At 42.1% G+C, this 17,509-nt stretch overlaps 1 protein-coding gene across 2 annotated transcripts in view; it reads right to left on the minus strand.

The window, feature by feature from the left end:
• Positions 1-17,509, minus strand: part of SPECC1 (sperm antigen with calponin homology and coiled-coil domains 1) — a 291,889-nt gene that overhangs the window by 127,910 nt on the left and 146,470 nt on the right. Inside the window, exons 4-6 of one of the 2 annotated variants that reach the window (XM_006901390.1) lie at positions 6,317-6,524; positions 2,882-2,955; positions 2,376-2,554 (exon numbers count right to left, since the gene is read on the minus strand). In XM_006901390.1, coding sequence (XP_006901452.1) covers positions 2,376-2,554; positions 2,882-2,955; positions 6,317-6,524 — 461 coding nt within the window. Of the gene's footprint in view, positions 1-2,366; positions 2,555-2,881; positions 2,956-6,316; positions 6,525-17,509 lie in introns of both variants that reach the window. The other variant, XM_006901389.1, reaches the window with a different exon arrangement.

The following is a 17,509-nucleotide window of genomic DNA, read 5'->3' on the forward strand; positions in this document are numbered from 1 at the left end:
GGATCCATGCAAGGATTTTCTGGGTCAGCAAGAAGCAAGGCATATAGTCTACTTATATCTTAGGACCTATATAAAATCACTACAAATCATACAATGACTTATTTGGGGCCACCACATAAGCCCAGGGCTCACTGGTTACCATCTGTCTTTAAAGTAACACATATATGAAACAGTGGAAGTTAGACTTGATTCACCTTCCAAAGACACAATAAGGAAGTAAGGCAAATAACAAAATTAGATAAAAATAGATTCAAAATTACCTCAATCATAGTAGTTTCCTCCCCCTTCTAGAAGGTGGGTTCACTTGTTTTGGTTTAGGGTTGGTTGTTTTTTTTTTTGTTGACAATCCTATATGAGCTGACTGGATTTAGCAAACAATGAGCTGTGGGCTGGAAGCCTCTTGATTAAAGGTAACCAGGACTTAGTGGGCAGGCCTTGTATTTGAAAGGCGATTGGGTCCTCAGACCTGGTGTTAACTGTGTTTGGGATGAACATTGTTGGGGTTGCTGTGATGCTGAACTCTGTGCCACTGGTGTGTCAAATGCTATAATGGTTACCTATGGTGGACAGTGGTGGTGTTCCCAGATTAAGAAAGTATTGGAAGCAGGAGTAGCATCCACTTCTTAAACAATATGCCTCTGGAAACTCTTATGACTTCAGAGAAAAGATGATAGTTAAAGAACATGGTTCAGGTCTTTTGTTCATACGGTCACTATGAGTCATGCTCGACTCAACAGCATTTAACAACAACAACAATAGCATCTTAGTGGGCATAAGGTTTACGTGTGGCCAAGTGGGTAGGAAGCTGCACTGCAAACCTAAAGCCATGCAAGTTCAATTCCACCAGTTTTTCTGAGGGAGAAGGATGGACAACTGCATCCTGAGTGATTCACAGCCTCCAAAAGTCCACTGGAGGGTTAGCTGTGAGTTAGTTCCAACTCCACGGCACATAACAACCACCCCATAAAATAATGATCTTGAATTTTAAGACTATAAAAGTCGTAAGACAAAGTAAACTACAACTGCAAGTCATTGCTGTTAAGCCAGAATGACAGACTCAGAGCTGACCCTCCAGCAGGTTTTCAGGAAGCTTTCTGAGAAGAAACCAACCAAAAAAGTGGCTGTGGATTCAGACCTCAGAGAGGTGTCACTGCTGGGAAAGCGACACAACTCCTTACAGACGGTGTCACCAGAGAAGAACAAGAGAATAAGAGATTGCTAGGAGCACGTTTGATAAAAGAATCAAAACAGAATCTCAAGAAGCAATCTACTCTTTCTAATGTTATGAAAACCACTATAACATTATGGACCCAACAGCTAGCAATCTAGACAACAAACAACCTTAAAAATAAGCAAAAAGGAAATATTATACAAACTAAGTATTTAGAACCCACTAAATCTGATTTTAAAAGACTACATTTTAGAAAACCTGTAAGATATATGAAAATTCAAAATCATTCCCTAACACACAAGAATCTCAAAGTTGAGGACATTGGCTCTTGACTAGAGAAAGGTAAACCTGCATTAGCGATAGCCTGAAGTGCTGTCTAAAACCTTACTTGTAAACTATTTAAATTTTAATCATGAACCTTCAGCTCATCTTAAGAACGCTAGTAACAGCTGCCGTCACGATGGCCTGAATTCCTGGCAGCTGCAGGCATGCTCTGTACAGCTCTCTATGAGGGACTTTTCTGAAGTAAACCACGAGACTTCTTCCCAAGGTCTCTCCAACGTCCACACTTGCAGTTAGTGGCTGAGCACAGCAGCTATCTGCATCCTGCAGGGACTCTCAACTTTACGAATCCCTTCTTCTTAAAGTTCATTTCAGTATGGTTTTCGGTGCTAAAGACCTGTGATTTCCTCTTTCAAGAAGAGAAGAGAAAGTCATACATAAGAGCGTGAGGTGTTTCAGGGCTTTGAAATAGCTCCTAGGTGTTGCCGACAAAGAAGCAAGTTAGAAGGAGTAACTAACTGGTCCTCCATCTGGTGGCAAACGGAGCTTTCCAAACCACTACAGAAGAGCTGCTAATGCAGGGGTGCTGCAGCCTGCTGGTGCAGCTGTTTCCTTACACTGGTCAATGCTGAGCCTTCAGGAACAGCCTTGACACTCATTCTATCCCTTAAATCTATGCAGAGACTAGGCAGGAACTGATCCACATAAGAAAAGGAAGAGTTTTTCCATCCTGGGATGGCATTGGTCAAGCACTGGGACCTTAGGCTGTGTGGCAGTGTGAGCCTAGCAAAGACACTGGGCACAGAGACATAAAAGCATCACATCTCCAGACACTGAAGCCCCATGCACAGTGGTTAAGTGAGCAGCCAGCATCGTTGGGTGCCCATGTGCGTCCCACACTGCAGCCCCGCACACGGCCCACCTGCTGTGGTTCTGCCGGCTGCCCAGCTCCCTCTGCAGCCTCACGTTCTTTTCCTCCTCCTCCAGCAGTCTCCTCTTCACTGTGCGCAGCTCCTGCTGAGCCTCGCACTTGATGTCGTTGGCCACCACCACCGCAGTCTGCAGGTCTGCCTGGAACCGCCTCCACTCCTCAGTGTCCTCCTGGAAACCCAGATCCAACATCATCAGGTGGGTGCCTGCCAGTGATGGCACCCAGACCACCAGGTGGGCTCCCCATTCCCCAGTGCTGCTGACTCCCAAGGAAGAACTCAGTGGGGCAGCACTTTCATGCTGACTCACTTCTAGAAAAAGGCAGAGATAGGAACTCCGCCTTAGTGCTATCGGAGCTCTCCATTCTAAAACTGAACTGCCAAGACTCATTTAGGGCTCCAGGGCCTCAGATGAGGAAGGTGCCAGGAGAGAGCAGACTAGAATCAGGTTCCTAGCCCTGAGCTGGGAGGGTCACTGACACTCCAATCCACAGCTCACCTTTATCTGCTTCGTCAGGGTCTTCAGCTGTCTCTCCAAGTCTGACTTCTGCTCCTCCAGCTTCAGTACGTTACCTAGAAACACATAAACCAGACAAAAGTTGTAAGACTGGGAAGAAGGTAAGTGAGTCAGAAAAGAATTGGCCTTGGATATTTCTATGGGCTTTAAAAGTTATTAATTCTACTGTAAACTCTAACTTTGAACACTCTGAACACTGGGGGCTAGGTGATTTGAAAAATAAATGGCACCATTTAGGTTCTATCCTAGATGATAAGTCATACAATCATGCATCACTGGAAAAGAGCCCTCCTAGCCCTTGAGTTCTCCTGGCCTCCCTACCACACACTACCTTCCTGACTATCCTCTCTTTGTTGTGCAGTAGAAGGCTAGGCTTTCATAGGGTAGAAATAAGACTGTTGATTACACCTGTATTCTTTAGACCAGTATCTAGAGGGGTTAGTTTTTAAAACAGTGCAATCACCTGCGAAGATTTACAAGTTAGACAAGTCTGATATATTTAAAAGCCTTCACAGCTGACCTGAAGCTGTGCTTCGTTAACACGTGGATTCTGACTCATGATGACCAGTGTGTGCAGAGCGGACTGCTGAACACGGGTTCCAAGACCTCAATCTTTCCAAGTGGACTGCCAGAGCTGTCCCAGGAGGTACCTCTGGGTAAGTTTGAAGCCCCAACCTTCTGGCTAATAACTGAGCATTTAATAATTTCTTCCTGGTTAAGAACCTCATCTGCCTCTTATATTCATTGCCTGTCTCACTCTTCAATTGCCCTCCATCTTGCCACTGCAGTCATTTAAATTGAAGCCAGGTCATGTAATTTGAAGAGTTAAAATTCTTCCATGGTCCCTCATAGTCTGTCCTAAATGGTAGCTGTATACCTAGGATATGAATCAGCATCATGACAGAGCTTTTAAAAAATATATGTGATCCTACCCAGTGGTCCCAACTCAGCAGGTGGGTTAGTGGGATTGTGCTTGGAGTCAATGTTATAGACCTGGAAAACACTCCTTAACTTCTAGCCATTTCTCTCAAAGATCTTATAGAAAGGAGTGATTGGTCTAGGGCAGGATTTTTACATCTCTGGATTATCTAAATAAAAGGCTTTCTTTCTCCAGTAAGATAAAATGATTATTATCATACTTTAATATCCCTTAATAGTCAATATTATTATCATGCTTTAATATCCCTAACAGAAAAACCACAAGGAGCAGACCTAAAATTTGCTCTGGAAAATGATTCTATGTTGGCATTGTTGATGTACCTGTATTTTCAAGAATTTGGGGACAACATAACCAAATTCTGAAGAGCAAGATATTACTAAAACGAAACAGGAAAAAATGGGGTCTTTTCCTCTTCAAGTTTACTCTCTTTTGAGTTTGATGCCATGTGTGATTTCCATACCAACAATGGTCTCTGGGTTACGGCCGCATCCTCACTGAGAAGGGCCTGGAAGACGCTGAAACTGAGGGTCAGAACTCTATAGGTCTTCCACACGTCACTGCTCACAAAGCTCACAACAGGACCAGCAACTCTAGTGTCAACCAGTTAAAGCACAGAACATATGTGTCAGGAAACTTCACATGCAGCAGACTAAGCCACTTTTGGTAATGACTAGGAAGCTCTGGTGGCCTAGTGGTAAGAAGCTGTGCTGTAACCCCAAAGGCATGGGGTTCAAATCCACAAGTTGCTCTGTGGGAGAAGAATGGGCAATCTCCTCCCACACAATTTATAGCTTCTGAAAACCCCCAAAGGGTCAGCTATGGGTTGGTTCCAATTCAACAGCACACACCACCACCACCAACAGTAATTCTATAAGTTATGTGCATTAATTTTCCTTTTTAATTAAGTTTTAAAGTAAAATGGATTAGATAACATAACGAGGTGGTTTTTGTTGGGTTTTTTTTTTTTTAGTTATAACTGAATCTTTATTTAAGCCTTATGTGCTCAATGAGGTTTATCTGAACAAAGCAGGCAATGTTTAAATCCTTGAGGAAAAAAAAATCATTTCCTTATTCAAATTCAAGGGAATCTGGTGGAGTCATGCACTGACTCAATGGCAGTGTGTTAGTCAAGTCAAGCAATGGGCCTGTCAATAAGCCACTTACTGATGCCTGGTCACCATGAAGTGGTCAGAGTCTGTATGTTATGTGATATCTTTCATGTCAATAGGGCACATGCTGGAAATATTTTCTCCCTAAGACCAACAGCACACATGGCATCTATCAGTCTGTTGTCTGTCACCTGTCTTTCCATTTTTCAGATCCAGAAGACACATTTTCAGTACTTGATGAGTATGTTGCCATGTGCTGTTGACTCACAGTGAACCCATGTGACAAAGCAAAGCTGTCCACAGGATTTCCTAGGTTGAAACATTTATGGATGAGTCTGAACCACTATTCTTTCTGTTAGCAGTCAAGCACTTAACAATCAAGCCACAGTACTGCAGTGAACACTTTATTCTGAACAAACCTCTAATAACCAGGGCGCTCTGGTGTAGTAGTGGTAGGAAGCTGCACTGCAATCCTAAAGGCATGCAGCTCAAATCCCACCCACTGCTCCGTGGGAGAAGGATGGGCAATCTCTCCCCATGTGATTAACTGTCTCTGAAAAAACACTGGAGGGTCAGCTATGAGTCGGTTCCAACTTGATGGCACACAACAACAAAATCAACATCCCCAGGAAAGTCAGTCATTGCCTTTAAGTCGGAACCTGCCCATAGCTGACCCTCTAGCAGGTTTTCAGAAGCTGTAAATAGCATGGGAAGCTTATCTTTCTCACAAGGAGCAGCTGGTGGATTCAAACTTCCTAACACTGGGTACAACTCTTTGTCCATCCTTAGACAGAATTCATGTGAAATACTAAAACGTTAAAACTGAACATCTTAACACACTGCCTCAAACGAGACCAGGTTTTATAGACAGGCCTAACGTCTTGAGCGTCTTATCGGAGCTGCATGGCTCATACAAAGGACACTCCAAATGTATCTGCTGTTTTTTACAAGTGCCCTCCATGGCTTGCTCATGCTCACCTTGTGACATCTCTCGATACTTCCTTCCTCGTTTCCTATGCCGGGCAGTTTTTAGGGAACTCTGGTGATACAGTGCTAACCTCAAGGCCACACTTCTTTGGCAGCTCTAACCACCAGCGGTTTTGAGGGAGAAAGACAGACAATCTCCTCCCGTGCGATGAACATCCTCAGAAACCTGCCAGAAAATTCTGACTTGGTGGCAATAAGAGTTATTAAATTAATTTAAGAGACTTATTCTCTATTTTTTGAGTGCTATCTTTCCTAAAAGACTATAAGGAAAACTGGAAGTAAGAATTTCCCTAAATCACAGCCCCAGTGCTCGCTCAGACCCCCTTTCAGAATCAGTTCCACAGCCAGTTCCCCACTGCACAGGGTCCTGGTTTCACTTACTTTCTAGTTCACTAATGATCTGGTTATTATGCAGTTTGACTGCTCGATGCTGTTCCACCTGATCTTCCAACTCGAAGATGGTTTCCTTCATGTCCTTTATCTCTGCGTCGCTCTCTGATGCTTTCTCTTGCAGCTGCAGGCTTGTTCTGCTCAGCTGTTCTGCTTGATGATCACATATCTCCTTCAAGTAAGAGTAGTCTTTTTCCACCTAGAATGAAAAAGGACCATCTCCTGATGAGTTTTACATCAGAAAGTTCCCATACATGCTTGCAGGCATACACTATCCTGAGCAGAATCTGTATTTGTAGCTCTGACACAGCCAAGAAAATGACTATTCAGGGAAGTGCATCATTTGTAAATAACCGAGTGGGTTGATTCTATGGACCCTCCTACAAGCTGGGAGACAGCAGCACACAACAAGGACTCTTGTCCCTCCCGATGGGCAGATCAGAGCACTATATAATAAGTTATGAGTTATGGAGTAGTGCCCTCTGCTGGCAAATGAAAATATGTCAGCTCACATCAACCTACTTTGGTCCACAGTCACAATGGCTGCTGATCAGACTCTTGATTGATACAGTGTTCACACCAGGATTTTCACCTGCATCACAGCTAGGTAGATGTGAGTTGCCATTTTTTTTACTAGTTGCTGAGAGGAAACTGGCCTACTCATCAAACCCAGTGCCCTCTAGTCTACTGCAACTCATACTGACCCTCCACTGGTTCTGAGGCCCACCCCATCCCCAGATCTGTCTGGCCATAAGGTATCTGCAATTCAATTGTTTCTTTAGATGCATACATTAAGAAACAAAACAAAACAAAAGAATAAGGTAGAGAATTCCAGCTTAAAGTACAGAATATAGAAAGTTGCATATATTAAAATATAAAATATATTTTTCCATTTTTAATGATTAAACTCTATTAAAAAAAAAACACTAAAATGCGATAACCATGCACTGAAAAGCTTTGCTGTTGTTAGTGGGTACAGTCAGGAAGGAATCAATTCATTGATGATCCTCTGGTAGGTTTTCAGAGGCAGTAAACTGCACAGGAAGAGATTGCCTATCTTTCTCCACAGAGCAGCTAATGGATTCAAACCACATACCCTGGGATTGGCAAATCAGCTCTGTGGCACTAGGCCACTGGAACTCTCTGAAAAGATTTAAAAGTGGCTACATTTTGCCACCTTTGTGAAGTATTTTTAGTTCAACAAGGTATGTTAAAAACTACAAGTTGGTGTGTCAAAATTACCTCAAATTGTTGTGTGGTCATTTCTTGAAATATTTTACATTTTTATTATGTATGAATATGCCCATGATAGGACATCCATATTCTGGAAGATTTAAAATTTTTACCCAGGAGATATTATATTACATTTTGGTTTTGTAGTGGCTCCCAAAGGCACATGGTTGGAATCCACCAGGTGGTGCTCTGTGAGAGAATGGGTACTAGCCTACAACTCGACAGTACAGAGAAACGATAACATATTATACTTGTAGAAGCATCAAGAAACTGAAAGATGTATTGCACTGGGGAAATCTGTAGTCAAAGATCTTTCCAAAGTGCTAAAGAGCAAAGCTGCCACTTTAAAGACTAAGGTGTGCTTGAACAAAGCTAGCATATTTTCAATTGCCTCCTTCCTATGCACCTGAAAGCTAGACAATAAATAATAAGACTGAGGGAGAATCGATCCCTTTGAATTGTGATGTTGGAGAAAACTACTGAATATCTCAGGAACAAACAAGCCTGGCCTAGAGGAGGTGCGCCTTAGAGGCAAGGATAGCGGACTTTGTCTCCCACACTTTGGGCATGCTGTCAGGAGACCAGTCCTTGAAAAAAAGATGTACTGGAAAAGGTGGAAGGTCAGAAAAACAGAGAAGGTAAAGATGGTACAGAATAGGGCATAGTTCCTATCTGTTGTTCAGAGGGTCGCTGTAAAATGTTGTTGACAGCAACTAACAACAATATATTATACTGGGATTGTGTAATATTGTGTTTTTCTTCCTGTACACTAGTATACTAATGATTTTGTAACTTGTATTTAAATGTTTTTGAGACACACAAACTGATAAACATTATTCCAGTTCACTAACTGCTGCCTAGACACCCAATGTCCCTGGGTGTACTATTTTGTTATTATGAGAATTGCTGCAATAAACACTTCTCCTTTCCTATATTCTTTAATCAATGTAAATAGTTCTATATTTGCAGGGAGATCTAAGCTTGGTACCTAAGAGATCTATTCTAGATATGGGGGACAGTATCCCCACATGCAGGGAGTTCTGGTGACCTAGTGGTAAGAAGTTGCACTGCAATCTCAAAGGCAGGCGTTTTGAATCCACCAGCTGCTCCATGGGAGAAAAATGGGCAATCTCCTCTCATGTGATTTACTGCCTTTGAAAACTCGCTGGAGGGTCAGCTGTATGTAGCTTCTGATTCGACAGCAATGAGTTGAGTTGATCCTCATATGCAGGAAAGATTTTGTCTAACTGCATTTCATGGATAAGAGTTCCTGGATGTCAGGAAGCTTACTTGCCTTATTCATCCCTATGTCACTAGTCCCCACACAGCACCAGGCAATGAAGTGCTACCATCGAGAAAGAAGAGCCTAGAATAGTGCACATCCTGTAGATTCAGGGCCCCTGTCTTTCACCAATGCCTTCAGTGAAGCCTGACTTTTCCCTTCAATACCAGTAGTTCTTGATCATATACCACTTCCTGAAAAGGATGAATGCTAACCAATTCATATCATTACAGCAACTTCATACGTTCCTTCTATCATTTGATGTCTCCTGTGCCATTTTAATTTTTTTTCCCCACAAAGAATCCTCCAGTGTTCCATTTTGAGGCTTGGTTTTTCTTTCTGTTTAAAGAGTGCTGTGTCTGTCCTGTTTGGTTTTCTAATGCCAAGTCTGCATATTTCTGCACCATCTCTTCTCAAGCTACCCCTGGATTCTTATTGTATCCCTCTCCTTCAACTCAGCCTTCAAAATCTATTCCTTCCTTTCATTCCTTTTCTGTTAACTCTGGATGGACAATCTCCTCTTGTGCGTTGTATAGCCTCTGAAAACCAGCTGGAGGGTCAGATATGAGTCAGTTTCGACTCAAAAGCAATGAGTTTTGAGAGTATCAATCACACGTTTTTAGCTCTTTTGTCATCAGTTTCGGTCTTTTCCTTCTTTCCTGTCTTAGTGACTTTTTACCTTCTTCTTGTAGGATGACAGATGTCATTCCATAACTTTTGTGGTCTCTAGTCATTCATGCTAAGGGCATCAAGCCTATTCTTGTGACAGTCTCTAAATTCTATTCTAGGCTGTGATTTGTCTCTCATGGGTTTGATTTTCTTCCGCTTCAATGTGAACTTGCACATGAACAAATGGTGTGTTCCAGAGTCAGCTTCTAGATTTGTCTTAACTGAGTAGGAAGAGCTTCCCTATTGTTTCTTCACACAAATGTAATTTTGATTGTATTTGATTCCTGTGTAATCCATCTGAGGAGCCCCGTGTGTGTGTGTGTATGTGTGTGTGTGTGTGTGTGTATACATATATATGGAAAACTCTATCATGTGATCTGTGGCATTTATTCTATTACCAATACCCCATTTTCCAACTACTGACTCTTTGTTTTTCCCCCACTTTCTCATTCCAATTACCAGTAAGGATCAATGCAACGATCCAAAATTAATTTTATGCCCTTTGTTATCCCACACTTCATCTGGCCTGTGGTCCTTAGAGTTCAGGGCACCAGTTATTTTGAAGGTGGTCTCCAAATTCAGATGGTGCATACTCAAGGTTCTGTTACTTATATCAAATTCTTCACTTGGTTCCTACTGTACTAAATACAGTCTTGCATGATCCACTTCTTTTTCAGCTCTTACAACTTAGCTCTTGCCAGCTGTTCCAGCCTCATGTGCCAAGGCCCTATTTCTGTCTGCTACAGGGGTTGGTTTAGGAAGTTCTTTCTGCCTAACTTGCTCATGGCTTTGTTTCTGCCTTCCCTCATGCCTCCTTCCAGTCTTCACATGTCTAATGCCTCTTTCAGCTTTAGGACTCAGTACAGCATCAACTCCTCAAAGAAGTCTTCAGTTTCATAGGATCAATGTCTCATGGACTCTAGATTACTTAAAATTAGTGTTGTAGCCAGTGTGTATTAAAGCATCTTGCCCATCCCTGGCACACAGCATGTGCTTTATAAATATTACTGAATCTGCCTGAATGGGAAAGTACCTTGCAAGTCACTTGTCCAGCACAAATGGTAGACATGTTATCACTAGAAGAGTTGGCTAAGATCATATAGTGATGGCTATGGGGCCAGGTGTGTCAGAAACAGTGAGGTTAGCTCAGGACAGGGCAAGGTTCAGAGCCATTGTTCCCTGGGTTGCTATGAGTCACAGTGGGTTTGACAGTATATAACAACCACCTCCATCATGACAGCACCAAGAGCCAATGCTACTGAAGGAAAAAGTCCACATTTCACTGAAGGACTGATGAAAAATAAGACTCCAGGAATGGAGAGAATACCAACCGAGATGTTGCAGCTAATAAATGCAGCCCTGGACATGCTCTTCTATGTCAAGAAATTTGGAAGAACTGCTTGGAATATACTCTGAGACAATGAGAACTGAGTCACAAATGGAGGCTTGTACACCAATGTTCACAGCAGTGTGATTCACCACTGCAAGAACATGGAAATAACTCAGATGTCCAACCACATTGGAATGGATTTGAGAAGTTTTGGTACATTCACACAATGGAATAATCCTATGCAGCATGCAGAACAATAATTTTCTAAATTATACCTAACTTGAGAGGTACTGGAGAGCATTATGCATTATGAACATTATGAACTAACTCATAAAGACAAATACTGTACCAAACCATTATTGTAGAATGAGTATGAGGATCCAAGGAGGGGTGGAAGCAGAGCAGTGAGGATGGGTGGGATGTAGGGGGAGTAATCATGGGGTCACACAATTTGATGGGGGTGGTTTAGGGAAATGGGAAGGAACTGGTGTGAGAAACAATGTATTCAAATTTTGTAAATAAAATACAATAGTAATGAGAAAAGAAAAATAATAGAAATTTGGAAGATAGCTACCTGGTAAACTGATTGAAAGAGATTTGAATTTATTTTCATTTCAAATATAGGTGACCCAACAGAATGTGGAAATTACTTAGTAATATGACTAAGATCATATGCAAGTAAAATCTTGATGAAGCTAATTTAAAAAACTGCTGGAGCAGTCGTCAGCAAGGAACTGCCAGAAGACCAAACTAGACTTAGATGAGACTGGAATGAGAGAGATAATTGCTAATGTCAGATGGATCTTGGCTAACTGCAGAGAATACTAGAAGGATGTTGTTTTTTATTGACTGTGCTAAGGCATTTGACTGTGTCCATCATAACAAATAATGGCTAATAGTGAGAAGAATGGGGATCCCAGAACACTTAATTGTGTTCATATAAAACCTACACCTGAAACTAGAAGCTGCTGTCTGACCAGAGCAAGGGAACACAGCATAGTTTAAAATCAGGAACAGTGTGTGTCAGGTTTGTATCCTTTCTCCATACTTATTCAACCTGTATGCTGAATAAATAATCTGAGAAGCTGAAGTATATGAAGAAGAAAGAGTATGGAATCATTATTGGAGGAAGACATATTACCAACATGTGACATGCAGATGACATATTTTTTGCTTGCAGAAAACAAACAAGACTGGAAGTTCTTATTAAGTGCAAAGATTATAGCTTCCAGTATGGGTTACACCTCAACAGGAAGAAAACAAAAACCCCCACAGCTGGACATCAGGATAAATGGAGAAAAGGCTGAAACTGTCAAGGATTTCATTTTACATGATTCCACAATTAAGACTCCTAGTAGCAGCAGACAAGAAATCAAATGATACCAAAACAAGTCACTGAGCAAATCTATCGAGGACCTCTTCAAACTGTTAAAGAGCAAGGATGTCACTTTAAAAACTAGTTGTGCCTGACCCAAGCCATGGTATTTCATGAATTATTTCAAAAGTATGCCTTTGAAATGTGGTATTGAATATGCTATGGACAGTACAAAGAACAAGCAAAACTATCTTACAAGGAGGGCTCCTTAGAAGCACATACTTTGGGCATGTTATCAGAAGGTGCCAGTCCTTGAAGAATTTTAATGTTTGGAAAAGTAAAGGGTCAGTGAAAAAAAAGGAGGATCTTCAATATGATGGATTGATATGGTTATTGCAATAACTGGCCCAAGTATGACAGAGATTGTGATGATGGTACAGCACCTAACAACAACAAAAACAACAGAAAACATGATTGAACCTGGGCATTTAGATCACTATGAGTATTTTGTGAAGAATGAGTGGAGAGAGGGCAGCCATGGGATGCTGATGGAAGGTTGTGACAAACAGTGTTGATTACCTACCAAAAGTCATTCTCTTGTTACTTTAAACATCTAAATTTTGTTCATAGTTTTAGTATAAATACAAATAAAATGCTCCTTTTGAAGCAAGACTTCTACACTGTTACTTTGGATGTATCACAACAGAACAATTGCTAGAAAAGGACACCACAGTTGGGTAAGTAGAAGGTTAGGGAGGTGATGATGACTGACACAACAGCAGCAGCAGTCATAAATCCAAGCACAGCCAAGATGTGTGCATGGAGATGGTGCAATGCGAGGCACCAGCTCATTCTGTTATATAGGTTGACAAGAGGTGGAGTTGTTTGGCAGCAACTAACAACAGCAATTCTGTTCTTGGAAGTTATTTTATTTCTGGGGAGATAGATTAGGGATAGGTGTGACACAGTTCTGATCAATTACATAGTTGTAATGAATATATCATTTTAAAGGAACTCCGGTGGTATAATCCATAGGGAACTGCACTGTTAACCTAAAGTCTGAATCACCAGCAGCTCCTCAGAGAAAGAAGGATGATCTTCTCCTACGTGACTTACAACCTCAGAAACCCACTGGAGGATCAGCTATGAATAAGTAGTAAGTGAATGTGTGGGCTGGGGATTTTTTTAGCCAGTTAGCTTCTGATCTCTAGCTACCTAACTGTAGACACATGGTCTTGCAAATCAGCACCAAAGGTGGGACTCGGACAAGGGAAGGGTGCTTCCCACACTGAGCAGCAAGACTTAGGGTGAGAAAGACGTGAAGCAGGACTTGAGGTGAGCAAGGTTTGTGGCTGCAAGACCCTGGTGAGAGCAAGACCCTGGGGTGGAGAGACAAATGGTGACAAGGTGTGGCCTGAGGCTACCTGCATTTGTGCTGGCACAGTTGGATTTTGCTGTTTTTGCCTCTGTTGATGGAAGGAAAAGCTGCTTGCTTTTGAATTGAAACCAGAGCCTGCACTAACTGAGGAGTTGTTCTGTGGGGCTGCTGGACTAAACCTGGGCTTATTTTGGGTGCTATTCTTCGCCTTCCCCACTCTCCAACTTCCCTCCTTCATAAACCCCATTGTTGGTACCATAACTGTGAGTCTGGGTGCCAGCAACAAACAAACTTCTGCTGTTTGGGGGCTCTAGAGGCACCATGTGGATGGTCTACAGGCTCCTGGTTTGCTTTCTGTCCTGGGTTAGTGAGGAGCTGCATTATTCTCACTCCCTCTAGGCCTTTCAGAGAGATGTTGATGGCCTTGTGCCTCCATGTCCCATTTTCTCCTCTTTAGACAGTGGGTGACATAATTTTATGATAAGAAAAGGATTAAGACTTTTTAAAAAAAATATCAAATTGCTTCTCACTGACACATCGTTTAATGTCATATCAACTAAAATACCCAAGAGATAGAGGAAGAAACTGAGGCAGAACTTTTTAAAAGAGTAGACAAATTGCCATTGAGTCATTCCTGACTCATGGTGGCCTTGTGCGTGGTACAGAACAGTTTTCCATGGCTGGTTTTCTAGACTTCCGGACTTTCTTCCAAGAATCTTGTAGGTGGATGAGCTTCCAAATGTTGGTTAGCAAGAAGCTCACCATGGTTTTTGGACCCAAAACACATCTCACTGCCACTGAACCAAAACCAACTTATAGCTGACGCTCAGAGGCTGTAAATCACACAGGGTGGTGTGGTGTGGTGGTTGTCCATCTTTCTCTCTCAAAAAAGCTAGTAGATTCGAACTGCCTGCTTTGGGGTTAGCAGTACACCTCCTTACTCACTAGGCCACAAGAGTTCCCTCTTACCACACAGGATATCCTAAGAATAGTTTTGGCAAGAAGTTTTTCTTCCACAAAATTATTAAAACCTAAAGAAAAGCTGAAATGACCAAGTGATGTTCCACCTAGTATCTTCTAATGCAATCTCTTCCACAATTTCAATAAAATTCCCATGCAGTTAGAATACAGGCAATCATAACTCCTAACACTACCTGTCAGAGCCTACTGGAGCAGCTCAAGCAAACTATAAGGCAGATGAAACATCAGGGGGGGAAAAAATCTCTCTGAGCATAATTTGCTTCTTGAAACAGTTAACAACTTCTGACTAAAGACAGGACATGTTGGGGGCTTTGTGTACCACTGAATTGGATCTGACTAGCACAGGAGAAGACTGCCCCTCCTTCTCCAGTGGAACATCTGGTGAATTAGAACCATGCACCTTTGGGACTGCAGCACAGCTTCTTGACATGAGGCCACCAGAGGTCCCTAGGAAAAAGGTTTAACCTCTCCCACCAGTTGTTCTCTCAGTCACAGGCCCCCAGAGTGTAAGGAACAGAAACAGGAAGTTATTTCCCTAGAACTTACCAGCACTGCACTGTGAGGTGGGAGGAACATCACACCACTGATACATACCAGTGCTCTCCCACCACTACCAATCTTACATCATGCAATAAGACTCCAGGTTTATTAAGTAATTACTAAAATAACCAAAGATGTCATTCTATGTGAAAAAGAAAACAAAAAGGAAATAATTAAGATATTTGAATGATAAAGTTTTTTTTTATATCAAGTGCTGTCAACACTTGGAGAAACAAGCACTCCCATGAACTACTGGTGAGAACAAATTGAGCTAATCTTCCTGGAGGGCAGTTTGGCTGTATGACTCCAAATCTTTAAAATGTTCATACTGTTTGATTTGGTTAAGTCAACGTCTAGGAATTTTTCCTAAGGAAATGCTTAGAGATTTTTTAAAAATGTATTTCTAATATTGAAAGACTATAAAAAAAGAAGATAAACTGTTAAAAAAATGGATTGTTGTTGGTGCTGTTAGGTGCTGTTGAGCTGACTACAACTCACAGCCACCCTGTGAACAACAGCTCTGAACCCTGCCCTGTCTTGAGCCAACCTCACTGACTCTGACATACCTGCCATAGTCACTGTGTCAGTCCATCTCATTCAGGATCATCCTCTCCTGCACTGTCCTCCACCCCTCCAAACAGGATGTCCTTCTCCAAGGACTGGTCCCTCCTGACACTATGCCCAAAGTATGTGAGACAGAGTTTCAAAATCCTTGCTTCCAAGGAGCACACTGGTTGCACCCTTTCCAGGACAGGCCTGTCTGTTCTCCTGGTAGCCTATGGGATATACTGTTCTTCAGCACCACAAAACTCTAAGACATCAATTCCTTTTTTGTCATCATTAGTCACTCACTATCCAGCTCTCAGGTATATTAACAAGTAATTGAGAAGACCATAGCCTGGATCAGGTGCACCTTAGTCTCTAGACTGACATCGTTGCTTTTTGGCACTCTAGAGAGGTCCCTGAGAGCATACTTTCCCAGTGCAACTTGTCTTTTGATTTCCTGACTGTTGGTACCAAAAGAATCAATTAGCAAACAATAACAATGAAGTCTCTGTATAAGAGAGTATTGGGCTTCTACACTGGGTTGCTAACCTAAAGGGAGCTCTGATAGCCTAGTGGTAAGGTGCTGTGCTACAATCTCAAAGACATGAGGTTCAAACCCACCAGTTGCTCCTCAGAAGAAGGGTAGGTGATCTTTGTTGGGATTTGTTGCTGTTGTTGTTAGGTGCCGTTGAGTAGAGCATGACTCCTGGCGACCCTGTGATTTGCTGACTCTGAAAATACACTGGAGGTTCAGCTATGGGTCAGTTCCAACTTGACTGCACACAACAGCAATACATTGAACATAAAGTTTAGAGGTTTGATTCCACTCACAGGTACCATGGAAATAAAACCAGGCTAAGTGTTCCCATTGAATAAAGGTAAAGAAAACTAAAAAACTCACACTCATTGACTTTCTGATGGAACCAACTCCCAGCTAACCCTCCACTGGGTTTCTGAGGCTGTCAAACACAAGGACGGAGACTGCCCTGCTTTCTCATAAGATGTTGGGGACCTCAAACTATTAGTGGCCTTCAGGTGAGCAGCGCAACTCCCCACAGTTGACGACCCGAGAGCCCTCAGCCACTAACCCCTCAGTGCAATCCTACACTGTAACATACGGGGTCACTGAGGTCAGAAGTGACCCAACACCAACAGTTTCAAGTTTTAGTTTTTATCTGCTTTTAAACTCCTATTTTTTAAAATGAGAAACTATGCTTACAAATGTTGGCTATATTAAAAAAATGGGGGGTGGGGGGATAAAGGTTACATGTACTAAAAGATATCCCCAAAACCTCACTGCTGTCGAGAGAGAATTGTTTTTAGAGTGTAAACTGCACAGGAGGGGACTGCCCATCTTTCTCCCTCAGAGCAGCTGGTGGATGGGTTTGCAGAACTATGTTCCACAGGGTCTTCAATGGATGACTTTTCCTAAGTACATTAGTGTAGACAGAGTAAATGGATAATATCCTAGCCTGCTAACTGAAAAGTTGGAGGTTCAAGTCCACACAAAGGAGCCTCAGAAGAAAGGTGTGGTGATGAACTTCATAAAACTTGCCATGGCAAACCCTGCAGAGCCCCGCTCCACTCTGATGTGCATGGGGCCCAGCAGCTGTGATCACCCCAATAGCAAATGGTTTTTCTACCCTCTTCTTTTTCCCCTTATATATTTTTTTTTTTACTTTGAAGAATCCTAACAGCTGATCAAATCATGCAAATACTCGAGTGTGTGGGAAGTATAAGGCCAAACAGTGAGGTAGACATTGGCTTTCCCTATCCTGTCCTTGATGACACTCCTTTTCATTGCACCAGGATTTTTGATCTGACTCACTATATGCCACTACACTTTGAATTTTCAACAGTGAGAAGTTTGAGTATTTAATTTTTGTATCTCCAATGCCCATCCATCTAGA

Source organism: Elephantulus edwardii, unplaced genomic scaffold (assembly GCF_000299155.1).
Source record: "Elephantulus edwardii isolate Elephantulus edwardi_28Jun2011 unplaced genomic scaffold, EleEdw1.0 scaffold00324, whole genome shotgun sequence".
NCBI classification, from domain to species: Eukaryota; Metazoa; Chordata; class Mammalia; order Macroscelidea; family Macroscelididae; genus Elephantulus; species Elephantulus edwardii.